The following is a 19,842-nucleotide window of genomic DNA, read 5'->3' as shown; positions in this document are numbered from 1 at the left end:
GCAAAGAACAAAAGAGACATGACTCCTGTTTACAGAGTTCCACTGTAATTGAGCAGGAATATCTATAACAGCATTGTCTGTAACAGCCAGAAAAAAACCTAAAAGTAATCCAAATGTCCATAAATAGAAGAACAGAAAAGGTGTGGAACTTGTTCAACTGAATACTATGTAACAATGAAAACATGAAATGCAGTTACATGAAATAAACATGGAAATAAAAATGTCAGAAAAAGGAGCCACACACAAATATGTATACAGTATGATTCCATTTACATACAAGATCAAAAACAGGTAAGTCTAAGCACTTTATTAGGATTATAAACATATATGACAGAGCCACAAGTAAAAACATGGGAATTATTAACAAAAACTCCAGAACAATGTTTTTACATCATGTGGTATGCATGTATGGAGGCCAAATGGGGAATTCTAGATAGCTGAAAATGCTCAAAATCTTAGGCTGAAGGCTGAAATGTGTGCATCAGTTTATTTTTAGACCATACAGTTTATATCCTTTGGTATATATTTTTCACACAACAAATAATATTTTTAAAAGGTGTAAGATCATGAGATATATACTTTCATCCAACAAGAGAAACATCCATATTTCAGTTATTGGTATGCTATGAAAATCAACCAATGATAATAATGGAGAATAAAGTACATGAGAATATGGAACAAAGAATCAGGACTCTTTCCTCACAGAAGCTAATTAGATTCCCATAGGGCCATGGTCCAATGAGATCACAATATTGTATTATCATATTGCTGTCCAAGATGGCCTGCTGTAACTGGCATGAATGGCTAATTGATTTCTTTGCTCACTGGAAATACTTATTTGCATAAAACACAATGATAGGTGATGCAAATCCTAAAAATGACAAAGACAACATCTTTGCTTACTGAGTTCTATTGACTTGTAAAAGTACCGAACACCTTTGGTGTATTCTAATAATGCATTTATGGGTGAAGGATTCAAAAGATGTCAAAGGTATACAGAGCTACTGATTCATTTTCTGTGTGTGTGCTTGTCCTGGGGCTTGAACTCAGAGCCTGGGCATTGTCCCCAGGCTTCCTTTGCTCAAGGCCAGTGCTCTACTACCTGAGCCACAGAACTACAGCCTTTTTGAGTAGTTTATTGAAAAGTCTCACAGACTTTCCTGCCTGGGCTGGGCTTTCAACTGCGATCTTCAGATCTCAGCCTCCTGAGTAGCGAGGATTACAAGTATGAGCTACTGGCGCCCAGCTGCTGCTGATTCTTTCTACATTAGTCAGTGACAGGTTCCAGGCTGGTCCACAAAAGGTGAACAGTTTTGAAATCATGTCTTTGCCAAGGTCAGTGCCATTGTACACACTGTTTTAAAACAGTCCCTTCATTCAGTTTTAGGTAGAAATTTTAGCATTCAGAATGTTTGAAAAATTAAGTAGACCTTGAAACATTTAATCCCTTTCCCACTACTCAAACAGGGCATGGTGTTGGGAAGACCAGGCACAGAAGCAAATGATAGCCTATGTACCAGGAAATACAAAGTATATCCTTCTGGTCCATTCTCTCCATCTGGCCCTAACACAGAGGCACCCACATATGACCAAGTTTAAGCACTACAGCAGCTATTTAAAAAAAAAAAAAAAAAAAAAAAAACAGGCTGGAAAGGTAGCTCAGTGGTAGAGTACTTGCCTTGGATGCATGAGGCCCTGGGTTTGATTCCTCAACACCATATAAGCAGAAAAAGCTGGAAGTGGTGCTGTGGCTCAAGTGGTAGAGTGCTAGCCTTGAGCTGAAGAGCTGAGAGACAGCACCCAGGCCCGGAGTTCAGGCCCCACAACCGACTAAAAAGTTATAAAAAAAAAACAGGGGCTGGGAAGGTGGCTCAGTGGTAGAGCACTTGCCTTGCATGCCTGAGGCCCTGGGTTCGATTCCTTAGCACCACATAAGCAAAAAAAAGAAAAAAGCTGGAAGTGGCGCTGTGGCTCAAGTGGTCGAGTGCTAGCCTTGAGCTGAAGAGCTGAGGGACAGCGCCCAGGCCCAGAGTTCAGGCCCCACGACAGGACCCCTCCACCCCCCCAAAAAAGTTAAAAAACAAAAACAAACAAAAAAAACCCAAAAGCTAGCCAGGGTAAGAAAGTCCATGAGATTCTTATCTCCCATTAACCACCAGAAAATCAGAAGTGGTGCTGTGGCTAACGTGATAGAGTGCTAGCCTTGGGCTGAGGAGCTCTGGGACAGCGCCCAGGCCCAGAGTTCAAGCCCCACAACCAACTACACACACACAAAAAAAAAACAAAACAAAAAGATTTGTTACCCATATTTAGCAGGAATGAACAATGCCACTAGGGAGTGCTAAACTGCAATTGGTAGCAGAATAATTTTGGATCTAGCAGTGTTTGGGTGGGGAGAGGGGGTGAGCTGCTGAATTTGGCAGGGATTAGCTGCTGTTTTCTTTTACTGGATGGCATTATGCCTACAGCTTCCTGTCTTAGTATGAAGAGAGAAATCAGGAGGGCAGCCTTAAGTTTTGAGATCCCGCTCTGCCTCCTTAGATGGGAGGAATGGATAACCCTCTTGGGCAGGGCTGGACACTTGTCGGACCGATTTACTGGTAGACAGCAGTAGCGAATATTCAAAAACAAATGCTAGCTTCTACCTTCTACTTTTAACCTGTATGTGCTCAGACACAAAAGGCATTTCTTGTGCCTTCCTAAGTTCTCATGCTCAGGAATGATGACATACAGGAAACCACAAAGGTGTGTTCAGCTTCTATACATACTGATATGCCACCAGTCCATACTTCCTGTAGTTCCTATCTTCAGACATTGATATTCTTCAAAGACTACTCAACCAGCAAAATGAAACTAGTAAATAAAAAGTATTTCCTACCAGGGCACTTGAGGCTCACACCTATAAGACCTATAAGATTTCAAGAGGCTAAGATGTGAAGATTGAGATTCAAATCTGGCCCTGGTGGAAAAGTTCAAGAGACTCTTATCTCCAATTAACCAGCAAAAATGGAGTAAATGGAGGTGTACTTCAGGTGGTAGGGCTCTAGCCTTGAGTAAAAAAGCTAAGGAAGATTGTAAGGCCCCAAGTTCAAGCTGCAGTGCTGGTATGCACATGTGTGCACATGTGTGGGCACGCGCACGCACGTGCATACACACACATATGGCCTCTGGAGATTAATATACCTCCATATTCAGTCATTGATCTCAGAATTCTAGGCTATGGAGCCACCTAGGAAGCCCACAGGATAAGAAAAGGCTGAAGAGTTTGTTATTTTCTCCAGAGGCTTAATAATTCTTCTGAAATTCTTCTTCTTTTTCAAAGACTTCCTCCCATCTTGCCTCTGACTTGAGAGCAGGGAAAGGAAGTATGGAGGAATGTAAAGGGGACCATTTTTTTACTCACTTCTCAGCATGTTTAGGTAGTAGCTAACTGGCCAACAGGTAGACACAGAAAGACACCCTTCTGCCCTCCAAAGGCTAACTAACACCTAGTGAAGGGCAAGCGGGGAGAAACAAACAAGAGCTCAGTTTTTAGGAGAAAGCACACAGAGGAGCAGTCAGATCTGGCTGGCGGTGGGTAGGTCTGGAAAGACTACTGAATGCAGACAAAGTGGCCAGTGGGAAGGGGTCTGCAGACAGGAGATGCATAAACACAGATGAGCAGCTGGCATCACACGCCTGAGAGTGCAGAGAAATGTGGAGTGTGGAAGTGTTCCCTGCACTTGGAAGATGGGAGGTGGCTCATCCTGACTTGCTCTACAGTTATTTTTATGGAGTAGAAGGTAGAAGCCATTGCTGTGAACTAGAAAGAGTGAACAGCATAAAGGAAATAAAACAAAGAGAAGACAAAAGAAAGTGACAATAAGTCTAGACTATTTCTTGGGTGCCACTTGCCTTTTTTTTTATTTCCCAGGATATTAGTTCAGCTACAATAAGGGTTAAATAAACTTGTGTTTCACTAAGAAAATGACTCCTGTTCACAATACTCAACAGTCCATCTTAATTTAGAGCCTGCCAATATTAACTCAATGAATGACAAAAAAATCAACCTTCATACTCTGCTACCACTAATTTTTCTTTCATGCAGTTAAAAACAAATACCACCTATAATTGTTAATAGTAGAAAAGTGCTTTATTTTTTTATATCATTGGTACATGATACATAAAACTGCCTAAAATCAGTCTTAAGAAAACACAACAGTTACACCTTAAATGGTCAAAGACCAAGTCTACTTTGCAGCCTATTTCATTAATGATCATATGACTACAGTAATTTCAAGTGCTAATAATTTCATGTCCCATGTTACAAATGGTTTTTATATTACAAGCACTGTCATTTTTCAATAAAAATATCTTTTTATCATAGAGTATATGTCTATAAGAATGAATCTTTGCTAGTCTACAAGTCTTTGAAATAATGGAGCAACAGTTTTCCCTTGCTATGGTTGTACTTATGGAACTGGGCTAAGGGGTGCAGGTGCCTTATACATGCAATCAGATTAATGCAGCTTTTAAAATGCAGATATGCATCCTATTTCTAGTTTAACTGCTAAATCAGCTTACTAAACTAAAACAGAGTCAATACAGTATTTTAGAAAACATAATCTAAAAGCATGCAACATCCAAAACAATTTTACTATTTATGTGAACCAAAACAAACAAATTCAAGCACAGGAAGAGGAAAGTGACAAAGACTTGTTACATGCAAGTTGTTTACACAATGGAAGAAAGAAACTAACAATGTAAATCCTCTTAAGAAAAAGTATCTGCCTAGGCTAGAGGAGTGGTGCACTGGTGTGCCTAGCATGCAAGAGGCTGAATTCAATCCCCAGCACCATGAAGAAAGGAGTTAGGAAGGAGGCAGGGAATGAAATGAAAGGGTCAGGGGGAAAGGAGGAAAAGAGGAAGGAAGGGAGAAATGCAGGGGGGGGGGGGAGTGGGAAGAACCTCTGTCACACAGCCAGACAACAAAACCAGACTTTCACTGACAAATTTGCAAATCTTAAGAAGCTACATATATTCTTGCTCATGAACACATAGCTCTAAGATCTTTTATATCTGTTAATGTTAATGCCGAAGAGATTTCTCCATGGTACCTACCTTTTAGCCACTAATCCTTTAACAAAGAGATACATATGACTGGTGCTTAATAAACATTTGCCAAATCTGGACTGATTCTCAAGGCAAAATGATTTATTACTTGAACAAATCCTTGGTATAGAAGACTACCCTTTCCTCTAAGAAGTTATATGCTAGATAGAACTACATGTCATGGTCACCTCATTGTCTGAAACAGTAGAGGCATTTTAAGCACAGTAAACTAAAAGACTTAATAAGTATAAATGTGCACATTCAAAAAACTATTCTACTCTACTATAAATCAACTTATTCCATGTCGTTAAGAGAAGACTTTCAAGATGTAAACACTGCAGAGAATAGAAGTTAAAAGCCAAAATTGTTCTAACAAAGTAAATAGTAAGTAAAAATTGGACTTGAAATATTACCTTACCATAACTTTCCATTCTTAATGTTTTTATAACCAAACACACACATATACACCACAAACCCTAGCATTTAGTATGTGCAAAATTGCTTATCATTTATTTTAACTTTGGTTAAGTGTTTGTTTAGCCTATAGCAGACACATGATGGAAGTTATACACATGATTACAAATGTAATAATGAGGTAAGTTAAAATGCGACGAGTGCAAAAAGCAAGCATATGTCAAAAGCCAAGCACAGGTATTAAACAAATGCAAAATGAAGCTCTCTCACCAAGGGAGTTGCTGGAATAACAAACCAGAGACGCTCCTTGTAAACATCGCTTGTAAAGTACACATTTTAAGATTAAGGATTCATATAGCCACAAAAAGGTATTCTAACAACACCAAAGTAGTGCATTTATTTTTATCTTTAGAGTTCAGAAACCACTCATTATGTGTCTAACAGTTTGCATATTTTCTTCAGAAGAAATGTAATTAGTGAGACACATTAATTACAAATACTATAGTATAAAAATCCCAGTTCTTTACAAAAAATTATATATTAAAATATTCTATACACTTTAAATTAGTAACTGGAACACAGATATATTTAATTCTGCACACTTCAACCCATCTTTGCTGGGAATATCGTACACAGTTTGAAGACACAGCTACTCAGACAACCTAAACTGAGATTATGGTGGTATGAGACAAGACAGATTTGTCCCCTTTTAAGCTACTGTAGCTCTTAGTTTGAAATAGCTTTTCTGAAATTATTGCTCTGTATGGACTCATTCCAGATTTGACAGGCATGGAACCATGAAGTTCCTAAAGATTTAAACATTACTGTAGCAGAGTGTTCATAATGTTCATCTGCATCTTTAAGGTTGTAAGGAACCTGAGGTTAGCTGTGTGATGCGTATACTTCCATTGTAAAAAGGTTTATACAATTTCAAGATAAAAACAATGCAAAAATAAAACATCTAGAGCATTTACAAAAGTCTTACAAATGTTCAAAACACTTTTTCAAAACTTGTATCCTGTTAAGGTGCTTTTTTTCTCTCTGCAATAGGAGGACATAAACTCTAATTTTGAATTATGAATTATGATGGTCTTAATCTCACCCAAATCAAAATTAGATCCATGGAGGTGCATGACCCACAAAAATGTTCAGGATGGGGATACAAGATTTTAGTGCTAAAGGAGACCTTAAGGTTTATTATATTTTAACTGTTTCCTGTTAATGAGGAACTTAAGGGGTAAATACACAAATATGTTGGCCTGATATAAATAAAAAATATCCATTATTCTTTTTGTATCTTATACTATGGTTTCTTGTTTGTTTTTGCTAGAACCTGAGTTTGAACTCAGGGCCTCACTCTTGCTCAGCTGGCACTTTAACACTTGAACCATGCCTCCAGCCCAGCTTTTTGCTGGCTATTTTGGAGATGGAGTCTCGTAGACATTTCTGCCCAGCCTAGCTTCAGACCACAATCCTCCATATCTCAGCCTCCAAAGTAACTAAGGCTTATAGGCATGAGCCACTGGCGCCCAGTTATATAATGTACCATTTATTTGTATCTTTTCATATATTGTACCATGATTCTTAGAAAATAATAAAAATGCAAAAGCAAAGTTTTTGAACTTGCCTTTCTTTTCAAATTTCTTAAGCTTTGTGCTTACTGAAAATAAAGGAAGGCATCAAGTAGCTTTTAAAATTAGTACTGAAAATATCCAATATAAGATAATGGGTAAAGTACCACCTATAATACAGAATGAAGTTACTAGAAGGAGTACTCAAAGACAAGGCATTTACAATGTAGAGAACATTTAAGATAGCAAAGTATACAACAACCAGTTACTAGAATCCTCTTGATAACTCTAGGATGACTGAGTTACACAGCGTTTAGAAAAGATGTTGGGTAATACTGCCTTCTAGCTTTTATCTTAATTTTACTACTTTCCTTTGTAAAAACAACTATAGGGGTAAGGAAAAATCCATATACTAATTTTCAGAGAGCCTTTGCTTCTTTTCTATTTTTATTTGTATCTAGAATTGAGCAAATACATTTTAAGAACAACTTACAAACTCAAATACATAACTCCTAGAAATACAGTCAGAGAATACTCTTTTAAGTGACAACTCTTCAGAACCAATTACTAATAAATAATCGCCATCACAACAGCTTCAGTAAAAGAACAATTCAACTTAAAGGTGCTTTCTTATTGTTACCTTGAAGCCATCGAACTTGTGTTGCTGGTCCATAACCCTTTTCATTCTTCGCTGATATCCTGAACACAATGGCTGGCCTGGATGTATAATCAATATGTGCATTTGCCAGTTGTCCAGCAGTTACTGTACATGATGTTTTAAGACCACAATAAATCCTCATAAACACAAGTTGACTGGGGTTATCTTGTATCTGTGCTGTGCGGATAGCCAAGTAGGCTGAATATTCTAAAATATTTCCAGAGGGTGAAGTTGGAGGCTCCCAGGAAAGATGTATTCCTTCAACATTCTAGGAATGTGAGACAAAATATGAATGTTCTCAAGTTTTCTCTATTATCACTTACTATGTTAAACGTATCTTTCTTTTCACTAATGTAGTTACAATAGATGTTAGATGTCTTATGGCTGACTTTTAAAGAACCTACATTAATTGGATTTATAATATTTAATTCAGGCCCACTTTTGACAAATACAAGGCTTAAATATCTGTTTGTGATATCCCAGAAGAAGACTGTCTTCCCTAAGTGCAGACTTTTCCTTTCCCAAGGAAAGGCAGGACTTAGGGTAAAATAAAATCCCATTTGTGTGCCATACTAAAATCGAAAAGTCCCCAGAATCAACTTTGAAGTTCCATAACAATAAAAATGAATCCAACAGAGTTTTATGCCTTGCTGAATGCTCTAATTCAGCTTGAAATTTAGAGCTTAAAAATACCAAGGGTATTTACAGCTGTGAGCTAGTGGCTCACAGCTGTAATCTTAGCTATTCAGGAGGCTGAGATCTGAAAATCACATTTCAAAGCCAGTCTGGGTAGCAAAGTCTGTGAGACACTTATCTCCAACTAACCAACCACCAGAAAAGGTACTGTGGCTCAAAGTGTAAAGCACTAGCCTTGAGCAAAATTGCTCACGGACAGAATCTAGGCCCAAAGTTCAAGCTCTAAGACAGACCAAAAAAAAAAAAAAAAAAAAAAAAAACCCACCATGAATGACTAGCCAAAAGAAATTGGTTTTAAATATTTAATCACCACTTTCACTCTTTCAGACATCTCTCATTTTACCAGAGGCGAAGGGGAACTTCTAAAAATCATTTGTGTTATGTACAAAACTCACCTTTGAAATCCTCACTGCAGAAGGGGCTCCCGGAAAACCAGGAATACAAGTTTTAAATTCACTAATTTTGCTGAAAGGACCTATTCCACAACCATTAATTGCAGCAACCCTGAATCTATATCCTGTGCCTGGAACAAGATCTTGTTTCTTAAGCAAACTGTAGTCAGGTACATCTGCATTTCCTACCTAAAATGTAACATACAGCAAAGTCAGAGAAAAGGTACAACACATTTATTATTATTCAAAAATTTAAACTATTTAGGGCTGGGATGTAGCTCAGTGGCAAAGCGCTTGCCTAGCAAGTGCAATGTCCTGAGTTCGATCCCCAGTACCAAAAAAGAAAAGACAAAAAAATACAGTTAAAAAAAATTTAAACTATGTAATGTTCATCAAACAACACCACCTTTAAATAATGAATTATGTGTTAAGGTTCAATTCACATTTATGTATTTCTCTTTCTGACACAAGAAATAAGCTCACTAGTGATCCAATTAAGCCTATAAATCTGAGATTGTTACATAGAAGAAAAGGGCCTTCTCCCATGGAGAATCACTGGCTAGAAAGAGAAATAAAAGGGTCCTTACTGGAGCACTGGAGGCTCATGCCTGTAATCCTAGCTCTTTAGGAAGATCAGATCTGAGAATTGTGGTTCAAAGCCAACCTAGGCAGGAAAATACGTGAGTCTTTTCTCCAATTAATCATCGGAAAGCTTGAAGTGGAGCAAGTGATTCAGGTGGTAGAGTGCTAGCCCTGACTTCAAGCCCCAGTACTGCCATGCATGCATAAAATCAATAAATCAATCAATCAATATTCAGCACATGAAAGGTATTAAAGGTAGAAAAAAAAATCTCCACCACTATTAATAAAGGAATCTATTTCCATGGGACTTAGCCTGAAACAGACATTTCAGATTTACTGACAAGTAGTAGTCTGCCCAGGAACAACAACTTTTAGAGACAGGCAAACAAGCTAGACAGAGAAAGAGTGAATGGCATGTGATTTAGAGCAGTAGCATGCCTATATTCAGGACACTGGATAAATGTTAATTAAGATTATATACTCTAGGTAGGAAAACCATAAAATTACATCTTTTGAGCCATTTTTACCTAACTCCATAACAGCACCTTCCAAGAGTTTAATCTCTATTCTACATATGAGAAAACTGAGACTCAGAGGGGTTCAACAAGTGACTTCCCCAGTTCAGTCTACTGACAGCTGGAACTAGTGACTGAAACCCAAGTCTACTGCCTCTAAATTCCATGCGCTTTTTTTCTTTTAAGGCCTTTTACATATAGGTACGTCTTCATCAGAGATAACATTAACAGATTATTCAGAATTTCTGAGTAATATTGTCAAGGACTAGAAAAACTCAGTTGGAAAGAGTTATACCAGAATATTGGAGGAACTAGTATTTAATGATAAGTGATATACAGGCTAGATAACTCTTATCTGAATGCTTGGGATCAGAGGTGTTTTGGATTTCAGATTTGGGGAGATTTGGAATGCCTGCTGTGAGAAAAGCATCTTTTCTATCAGTGTAGTTGTCTTCCTTCCTGATAATCTTGTGGAAATTGTTTTTCTGAAAAGTGCCTGCTTTGGTCAGGTATCTTGGCCCTTGTTAATTACATTTTAGTTATATCCATCTCTTGTTAGAAGCACGTTGAATTCCTATTAATTAAGCCATATCCTTTTGCAGATGATGAACCTGAGCTCAGTAAATGCAAGCTGAGGGACAAGGCCTGCTCAGTTAAGGATCAAAAGGGAATAGCCTGCCTGCTCTGTGTGTTTGCTTGCCAGATTTTTGGCTGATGGTACACCCTTCTGCACCAGTAAACTTTGTCTTGCTGAGTTCCTTTCCAGTTGGAATCCTTATTCCTACACTATACCCCAATATCCTGAGCTATTTTTAACACTGTTTATTTGCAATATAAGTGGCATAGGACCCAAGTCTAAGTAGGAAATTATTTATATTTCAGGCATGGCTTCCACACAATACTTTTAGTGCACCTGGGTTTTGACTGTGATAGGTCAGATGGGTCAAATGTAGGATTTTCCATTTAGGAGATCATGTCTGTGCTCTAAAAGTTTTCAGATTTTGGAGCATTCTGGATTTCAGATTTTGGGGCTATACATGCTCAATTTATATTCTCCAGCTGGGAAGATCTTTTGGAAAATCAAACGAATATCTATTTCCTTGGTAATTCCTTCTCAGAATTTCCTCAACTAAGAAAAAACAAGTTACCTATATTTTAGAAATGTTATCTATTCCCCAGTTCTTTAAAGGTTAATGCCTCATACAGTGTTATTTAAAGGGGCTTCAGAAGCAAAGCAAAACTATTCAGTAGCATACAGTCTCTATTTTAAACTTTAAACAGTAATAAAAATATTTATAAATAAGAAAAAAATGTAGCCAGGCACAAGTGGCTCACACCTGTAATCCTAGCTATTCAGGAAGCTGAGATCTGAGTATCGCGGTTTAAAGCCAGCCCAGGCAGGAAAGTCTATGAGACTCTTGTCTACCATAAACCTCTAGAAAACCAAATGTGGCACTGTGGCTCAAGTGGTAGAGCACTAGCCTTGACCTGAAGAGCTCAAGGACAGTGCCCAGGCCCAGAGTTCAAGCCCCATGACCTACAAAAAAGAAAAAATGTTTCATTCTCTAGATACACATTAGATAACAGGCATTCTAAAAAAAACAACTTATTTTTTCTGGAGAAATTAGATTTTTATGATAGATCAGTCACTGTATGAGATTTTAAGATGGGCAAGGTGGCTCATGCCTATAATCCTAGCTACTCAGGAAGATGAGATCTGAAGATCAAGGTTCAAAGCCAGGTCCAGACAGGAAAGTCCATGAGACTCTTATTTCCAATTATCCACCAAAAAAACTTGAAGTAGAATTGTGGCTTAAGTGGTAAGAGTGCCTTGGCCCTAAATTCAAACCCCAGGACCAGCACCAAAAAATTATTAAAATGACATGCTTTTGATACATTCTAGAAAAGAAAACTTAATAATGAATACAAGGTAACTAAATGCACACAACTCTGAAGGACAGACTGTGGAGAGATCCAGTTTCACTTGTTCAACTGACATAATATGAATCACAATTACAAAATTAAAGTTTATAGTTTATCTATTTTTCTTCTTTTCTGTGATATTGAGGTTTTTTGTTTTGCTTTGTTTTGTCGGTCATGGGGCTTGAACTCTGGGCCTGGATGCTGTCCCTCAGCTCTTCAGCTCAAGGCTAGTGCTCTACCACTTGAGTAACAGAACCACTTCTGGTTTTCTGGTGGTTTATTGGAGAAAAGAGTCTCATGGACTTTCTTGCCTGGGTTGGCTTTGAACCGTGATCCTCAGATCTCAGCCTCTTGAGTAGACAGGATTACAGGCATGAGCCACTTGCACCTGATACTGAGGATTTTTTAACATAGTGCCTTGTTTTTGTTAGGAAAGCACTCTACCACTTAAGTGATACTCTCAGCCCAGGAATCTTACTGACAGATTACAGTGCTAGGGATTGAACATATGCTAGACTAGTGCGTTACCATTGTGTTAGCATGTACCCTAACTATGAAGGTTTATAAGTCTCAGTGTAGCAAATATATCAATAGTTACCTTTAAGATATTTTGTTTCCCTTTTGGCAGCAAATAAAACTGGTTCACCAAAGCTGTGTTATTTTTAAAAATTCCCACATCACACCACTGTCTTTCTCCTGCTTTCACCATGGCCACTGGATTTGAGGGAGTCTCTTTCTAATTTTAGAGAAAGAAAAACTGATCAATATTCTTATTGAGCACAGGAGAAATTTCAAGATTCTACAAATCCATGCAGTGATCTATAAGTAGACACATGGGTAAATAACACAACATTAATAGCTCATGAGTAAATAGTCCTCACAGATTAGGTCAACTGACAGTGAAGGATGCCAATTCAAACACTGATAGGCATTCTCCACGCTCAGTACTATTATACTGGCTAGAGTAAGCATGCTTTCCAATCAGTGACATGTTAAAATGCCAGCTGTTTTATAGAGCATTGTCATTTAAGAGATTCTCAGAAAATGTAATCCCAAATGAAACATTACAACTTGCTCCAAAAGGAGTTAAGAAAGAAAAATTCATTCCAAGCTGGATTTTTTCTAGATTCAAAAACAACCACTAGAAATTTAGAGATCTTTTGTACTTGCAATACCTGTGATTCTCCAAACCTAAAAGGAGAAAAAATGTTTCAAAACTAAAATGTAATTTGAATATACTTCAGTATATACTAAAAAGAGTAGATTAAACAGTTTTACAGTCTCACCCTGCTTTAAAAACAAATGCACTTCCTCTACCTTAAGCTAGTTTTAGTGATAAGTGAATTATACTTATCCCTGGAACTAACCTTTTTAAGCCATCTTCTTATAAATGAGACACTGTTTCCAGAAGCTCAAAACAAATGTGCACTTCAGTTATTTATTTCTGTCTTAAATATATAACAGCAGAGGTACATGCTTATCATTCACATTTTTTATTAGGCTATCACACATGACAAAGTGAACTAACTAGAAGAATCTAAGGTTAAAAAGGAATAGTTTTAAACTTGTCTTCATTTTTTAAGTTTTTAAAAACTCCCTCTACCAACTTTAAAACAATTGGCTCCAAATGAAATAACAAATACTATTTTTGGTGCTGTATCACAAAATAAGATTGAAAAGTAAGGTTCCTTTAAATAATTCTTTCCTGAGAAGAGTAAGACTTAACATTCTGGAAAGATAAAAGCTGATGAAGATAAATATATGGCCAAAGTCCAAAACAGTGAAAGAAAATGAAAACTATGGACAATTCTTAGAAATTCTAAAAGGTAAACATGGAGTCAAATAAAAATTCTTACTGACAGTGATAAGATAAAATGACTCATTAAAGAAAAACAAAAAATATCTATGTAGGAATTATCCTTATATTATCTAGTTAAGATGATTTAGGTGTATTATCCTTATATTTATCCAATTAAGATGATTTTGATGTATCTGTGAAGCACTTTCCTAGCAGTTAAGTTTGGTGCACTGAAAATCAACTTTGGCCTTCCATAAAATAACCTGTTAGAAGTTATTAAGCCATCTTACAAGTATGTCCATCAATGATTTCAATATTCCATTAAAAATAGCTAGAAATAAGAGCCAGCAAAGTTTTCCTGTTCTATTTATAATACATCTGACTTCTGACCAGTAATTTACATATATGTACACACATGTGTGTCCATATACACATATTTTCTGATTGTAAAGGTAATGTATTTTATGTGAGAGTGAGAATACATGTATTATGTATATTTTTATCAAAACTGGGACCCCGGAACATGCACTTTTTATCAAGAATTTTTCACGAAGTATTTAATTATGAACATTTTCCTAGTCAGCCATTTATTTCTACATTTATTATCAACTCATTACTAATGAAACCTGAGGAGCTTTGGATGGACTTCTTTAGAAGTTGCTCAGCAGAGAGAAGTACATTCTCATCTGTAACATGCACTGTCACCAGGCCATGTACTTACAGAAAACGTCATTGCTGTGGCGTGCACCTCTACACGGCTGATCTTGGTTGCAGGCAGAGCACATGTTTCATCAACTAAAAGTGAACAATTAATCAGTTAAGTCTTATAGGATCATTTAGATATGTAAAAATACAACATATGTATATATATATATGTATATATATATACACACATATTTATATACCAACTATTCAATATCATTGAACTGTACACTTAGGAATAGTTAATACTGAGCCAGGTACTAGTGGCTCACACCTATAATCCTAGCTACTTAGAAGGCCGAGATTCAGAGGATCATGGTTTGAAGCCAGCCCAGGTAGCAAATAATATCTCTAAAATAACCAGCAAAAAGCCAGGCTGGAGCATGGCTCAAGTGGTAGAGCGCCTGTTAAGAAAACAAGCTGAATAAGCACAGGCCTTGAGTTCAAATTCAGTACTGGCTGAAAAAAAAAGTTAGTAAATTTCTGAGAAAAAAATAGCCAGAAGGAAAAAATATAGACCTTTTCACTCAAATAAACTCATAAAGTTCATTTTCAGAAAGAGCTAGGCCTTCAGAGAAAGTTTACCAAAGTTGAAATACAATTATTCTAGCAATAGAACAAGAATTTTAAAAGTTAGAAATCAACCAAGTTGAGTGAATCATTAACTCCCAGTCTAGATCCTTACTAAGAAAAAAAAAGTATGTGCTAAATATTTCATGTAAGGCATCAAATAATACTTGATAAAATGATTTTAAATGAAATGTTTATCTGCTTATATATGTTTCAATCCAAGACGAAATGTAATTCTCGCCTAAGACTGTTAAGTTGGATTAATGTATAAACATAAATGGTTCAAAATACAGTATGTGAAACACATTTCAAACCTTCAGATTTCGTACTGAATGTTGTTAGTGAAGTTTCATCTTTAACAAGTGCCCCATTTGTACTGGATGACTCAGTTTTAATGGTCTGCTGGGTTACCATAGTTTGTGCGCTGGAAGCAGTACTGGATATGGAAGTCTCAGGGATTACTGTTCTCAAGTCCAGGCAACTACTTAGTGCACCCACATTTGTTGAAGTGCGAGGACCTGAGTTAAAGGGAAACATCATATTAGTGTAATTCCTGGAGGTCGTTACTGTATCTTCTTGTTTTGTCATGTATTCCTTGGTACTTCCAGTTCTAAGAAATCCTAACATGAAAGGCTGAAACAGGCTGAAGTTCTATCTTCCTGTGGCACATCTATGCCATGTGCTCTCTTTCTTTGCCATATTTCTTTTCTAATAAACTTTCCTATCACCTTTAAAAAAAAAAGAAGCATCCTGAGCACTGAAAATGGCATGAGTATGAATTAACTATTTGACATTAAATGTTTAGAAAGTACATAACATCCACAATCAATGTCTTAGCTTCTCAGTTTCCTCTTCTATTATAAACACAGAACCATTGCTCTCTACTAAATCATAGATCAAATGGCTTTGCTTCTCATTTCTGAAGGACAAACTGGAAGTTGTCAGGCATAAATTCCCTTAATTTTCTGTAATGTCCTGTCCCTAACCAGGAGAGAGAGAGAGAGAGAGAGAGAGAGAGAGAGAGAGAGAGAGAGAGAGAGAGAGAGAGAGAGAGAGAGAGAGAGAGAGAGAGAGAGAGAGAGAGTGTGTGTGTGTGTGTGTGTGTGTGTGATCATATATGTATATATGATATACATGCTACCCTACCTGCCTTCTCTCTTTAGAGGATGTGCTGACTTCTCTACTAAAGAAGACAAGGGTTCACAGGGCATTAACCCTGATTGTAGTATAAACAAGGATGATGCCGGGCGCTGGTGGCCTGTAATCCTAGCTACTCAGGAGGCTGAGATCTGAGGATCACGGTTCAAAGCCAGCCCGGGCAGGAGAGACCGTGAGACTCCTATCTCCAATAAAACCACCAGAAAACCGGAAGTGGCGCTGTAGCTCAAGTGGTAGAGTGCTCGCCTTGAGCTGAAGAGCTAAGGGACAACGCCCAGGCCCATGTTCAAGCCCCATGACCGACAAAAAAAAAAAACAAAAAACAAGGATGATGTCTGATAGATTTTCAATATTGTAGAATGAATGAATATGTTACAAAAAGAAATAGCTTCAAAAGGGAGTATATGTAGGGCTGGAACCATGACTCAAGTGGCAAAGGATTTGCCTAGCAGAGGCCCTGGATTCAATACCGAGTACCAAAACCAAATCAAACCAACAACCACAAAAGTCATATATGCCTGGTATTATTTACAATGAAGAAAGATGAAGTAAAAACTGAAAAGTCTCCTGTAGAACTCATTGGTGTTCACCAGAGCCACTACATTAGTGTGATAGAATCCAAATTTTGGAAGTGTCAGTGCAATAGAAATTGCTGTGAGGAGAATTAGTGATGGGGAATGGTAATTGGAAGGTACTTGTGGGTCAAGGAAGATACATGTTTATTTGGAAGGTATTATTTATGAGCTGAGAGCTAGCTAGAAACTACCACCTGAAAACCCAGAAGAGAGAGAAGTGATTGGATATGAGTGATAAAATCAAGTTGAATAATTGACCCCTAGTTTTTTTTAGTTGAACATGAGAATGACCAATAACTCTTTATCAAAAAATATCCTAAGCCAGGTGCTGGTGGCTCACGCCTGTAATCCTAGCTACTCAGGAGACTGAGATCTGAGGATTGTGGTTCAAAGCCAGCCCGGGCAGTAAAGTCCATGAGACTCTTATCTCCAATAAATCACTAGAAAACTGGAAGTGGCACTGTGACTCAAGCCATAGCGCGCTTGCCTTGAGCTGAAGAGCACAGGGACAGAGTCCAAGCCCAGAGTTCAAGCCCCACGACCGACAAAAAAAAAAAAAAAAAAAAAAAAGAATATCCTATACCTTCTGGTACAGGGACAAGAATAGATTTGGAAAAAGGTTCAACTTAGGATAAGTGAGGAACATACTGGTGGACATTTCCAATGGACAGTTGGGTACTTAGTTCTGGAGTCTAAGAGGCAATGATTTGCTAGAAACAGAAATGTAAAAATAAAGAGTACATATGTAATTACTACAGAAGCAGGGGCCTTGAGCCTGATTTTGTCACTTGTATCTAAGCAGTGTAATTATGAAACTTTTAAAGCCTCTCCAGTGGTGTCCTTTCTCTACTCCATTCCACCTACTGCTTTAGTCTTTATGCATCCAATGGAGTCCTAAAAATTCTTTAAGTAATCGTCCAAATATTTTTCTTATTCTTATCTCATATTGCTTCTTTACTTTTGGAAACACTCTGGCAGCTGCTCTAATCTGCAGAGAAAAAGTCAAACTCCTGTTAACCTGAGACTGGGTAGCCATTCCATGACACAGCTGAGTGTCTATGATGTATCACATGCTATTCGACAACTCTTCTGGTTCAACCAGTTGTATAATATTAATCTTATTCAAACTTTAAATCCAAGATTTAAAGTGCATTAAGATTCTGAAATCTCAGCTGGGTGCTGGTGTTCATGACTATAATACCTAGCTACTCAGGAGGCTGAGATCTGAGAATTGCGGTTCAAAGCCAGCCTGGGCAAGAAAGTCTCTGAGAATCTTATCTCCACTTAGCCACCAGAAAACCAGAAGTGGTGCTGTGTCTCAAGGTGGTAGAGTACTAGCTTTGACCAAAAAAGCTCAGGAACAGTACTTAGGTCTTGAGTTCAAGCCCTGCGACCAGCAAAAAGAAAAAAAAAAAAGGATTCTGAAATCTCAAAGCTTGTACGTTTTCATAATATCAATTTCTTTGTAAGACAAATATATAGAAATAGTTGTGGGGTGTGGGGTGAGGGGAGAGAAGAGGATTGGGTGGGAAGGGGGTGGGGGGAAAGGATGGGAAGGGATGGGAAGGGCAAACAAAGGAGGAGGCTACAATGCTTGATAAGAAATGTACTCATTATCTTGCCCGTGTAATTGTAACCCCTCTGTACAGTATTTTCACAATAAAACAAAAAAAGAGTTAAAAAAAAAAAAAGAAAATAGCTGTGAGAAATTAAGACCAAGAGCAAACTTTTAAAATTCAACCAAGTAATTCCCTTACATCAAGTCAATAAAAGCACTTCCCTTTTCTGAAAGTAATGCAAAAAAATGGAATTATATAAAGTTCTTCCTTGAATATTTTACATACTATAGACTCATAAAAATGTATAGCAAAAGAATATTCATCCTGTCAACTTTGAATCCCTTAAAATTATTTATATAATCTGTCATTTTTTTCAAACTGAAAATAGTCACAGAATAAGAATAAAATGAGATGCATAATTTCAGATAATGAAATCAGAGGCACTGTTTAAAGTATCTCAAAGGCATCAGAATATTCAAATGTAAAGATCACCAAATTGTAAGGTTCTCATGTATACACCTGGCTAATCAACACTTGTAACAACTGAACTATCTTTCTGAAGATAACCCAGCTCTCACTGCTAAACAAATGTTTACCAAGTGACACAGACCTGAGTGCTCAGGAAATAAAGCAAGATAGGCAAGATTTCTGCCCAGAATAAACAACTTCAAACAGTTTAAGTGCTAAGAAATTTATGAAAAGCGAAAATGGAGCTGGGCGCTGGTGGCTCACACCTGTAATCCTAGCTATTCAGGAGGCTGAGATCTGAGCATTGTGGTTCAACACCAGCCTGGGCAGGAAAGTCTGTAGACTCGTATCTACCATAAACCACTAGAAAACCGGAAGTGGCACTGAGGCTCAAGAGGTAGAGTGCTTGCCTTGAACTGAAGAGCTGAGGGACAGTGCCCAGGCCCATGTTCAAGCCCCATGACCGACAAAAAAAAATGAAATCTATCAAAATTGTTTTAAAAAAATGGTGGAGTAAGAGGATATAAAGAGTAATAAAGGGAACAAAGTTGATCTAAGTACAACACACGCATTTATGGAAATATAATGAGAGATTTTTGTACAATTAATATATAAAAAATTAATAAGTGCTAGAATACAAAGTAAGTAAAGGAATTAGTGACACTAAACATATAGGTTAACCTCAAATGTCATAGAGGAATTTTCCTCATTTCAATCCACACTCACAACTTATCAGACTCTTCAGGTTAGGTACCTATATTATCCTAACTAGCTTCAATAAGGAGGAAATAGATCCAAACCATGTAACATTTACTTTTTAGTGGTTCTAGATTTCCCCAATATTATAAAAGCTTAATTTTAGTTAAAATGTCATCCTTATACCTTCATTTTTCTTGAGCATATCCATAAAACTACTGTGATTAGAAGCATTAGATGCCAACGACGGATGTAAAATGGCATTAGAATCTGTCGTTTTGAAATCTGGTTTGTTTTTCACTGAAGTTCCTTTCATAGATGTATGTTCAGGTTTTGCACTGTTTACTGTATCGTTGATCTATAAGAAATAAAATAGTTTATTGTAGCAATCACAATCATTGTTCAATGAAATAGAAGTGGTATATGTAAAAAAGAAGAAAAATAATAAACAAGTAAATTCTTTTTTTTTGGGGG

At 37.2% G+C, this 19,842-nt stretch overlaps 1 protein-coding gene across 1 annotated transcript in view; it reads right to left on the bottom strand.

The window, feature by feature from the left end:
• The window catches only part of Hcfc2 (host cell factor C2), a 40,736-nt gene continuing 20,894 nt past the window's right edge, over window positions 1-19,842 (bottom strand). The window contains exons 10-15 of the mRNA XM_069991645.1: window positions 19,555-19,726; window positions 15,227-15,430; window positions 14,362-14,435; window positions 12,441-12,578; window positions 8,826-9,011; window positions 1-8,002 (exon numbers count right to left, since the gene is read on the bottom strand). Of these exons, the coding sequence (XP_069847746.1) occupies window positions 7,688-8,002; window positions 8,826-9,011; window positions 12,441-12,578; window positions 14,362-14,435; window positions 15,227-15,430; window positions 19,555-19,726 (1,089 nt within the window). The 3' untranslated portion in view covers window positions 1-7,687. The remainder of the gene's footprint in view (window positions 8,003-8,825; window positions 9,012-12,440; window positions 12,579-14,361; window positions 14,436-15,226; window positions 15,431-19,554; window positions 19,727-19,842) is intronic.

Source organism: Dipodomys merriami, unplaced genomic scaffold, assembly GCF_024711535.1.
Source record: "Dipodomys merriami isolate MVZ:Mamm:240054 unplaced genomic scaffold, mDipMer1.0.p SCAF_10, whole genome shotgun sequence".
In the NCBI taxonomy this organism is placed as follows: domain Eukaryota; kingdom Metazoa; phylum Chordata; class Mammalia; order Rodentia; family Heteromyidae; genus Dipodomys; species Dipodomys merriami.
The sequence above is the reverse complement of the archived record's forward strand: the minus strand, read 5'-3'. Positions and strand labels throughout refer to the sequence as shown.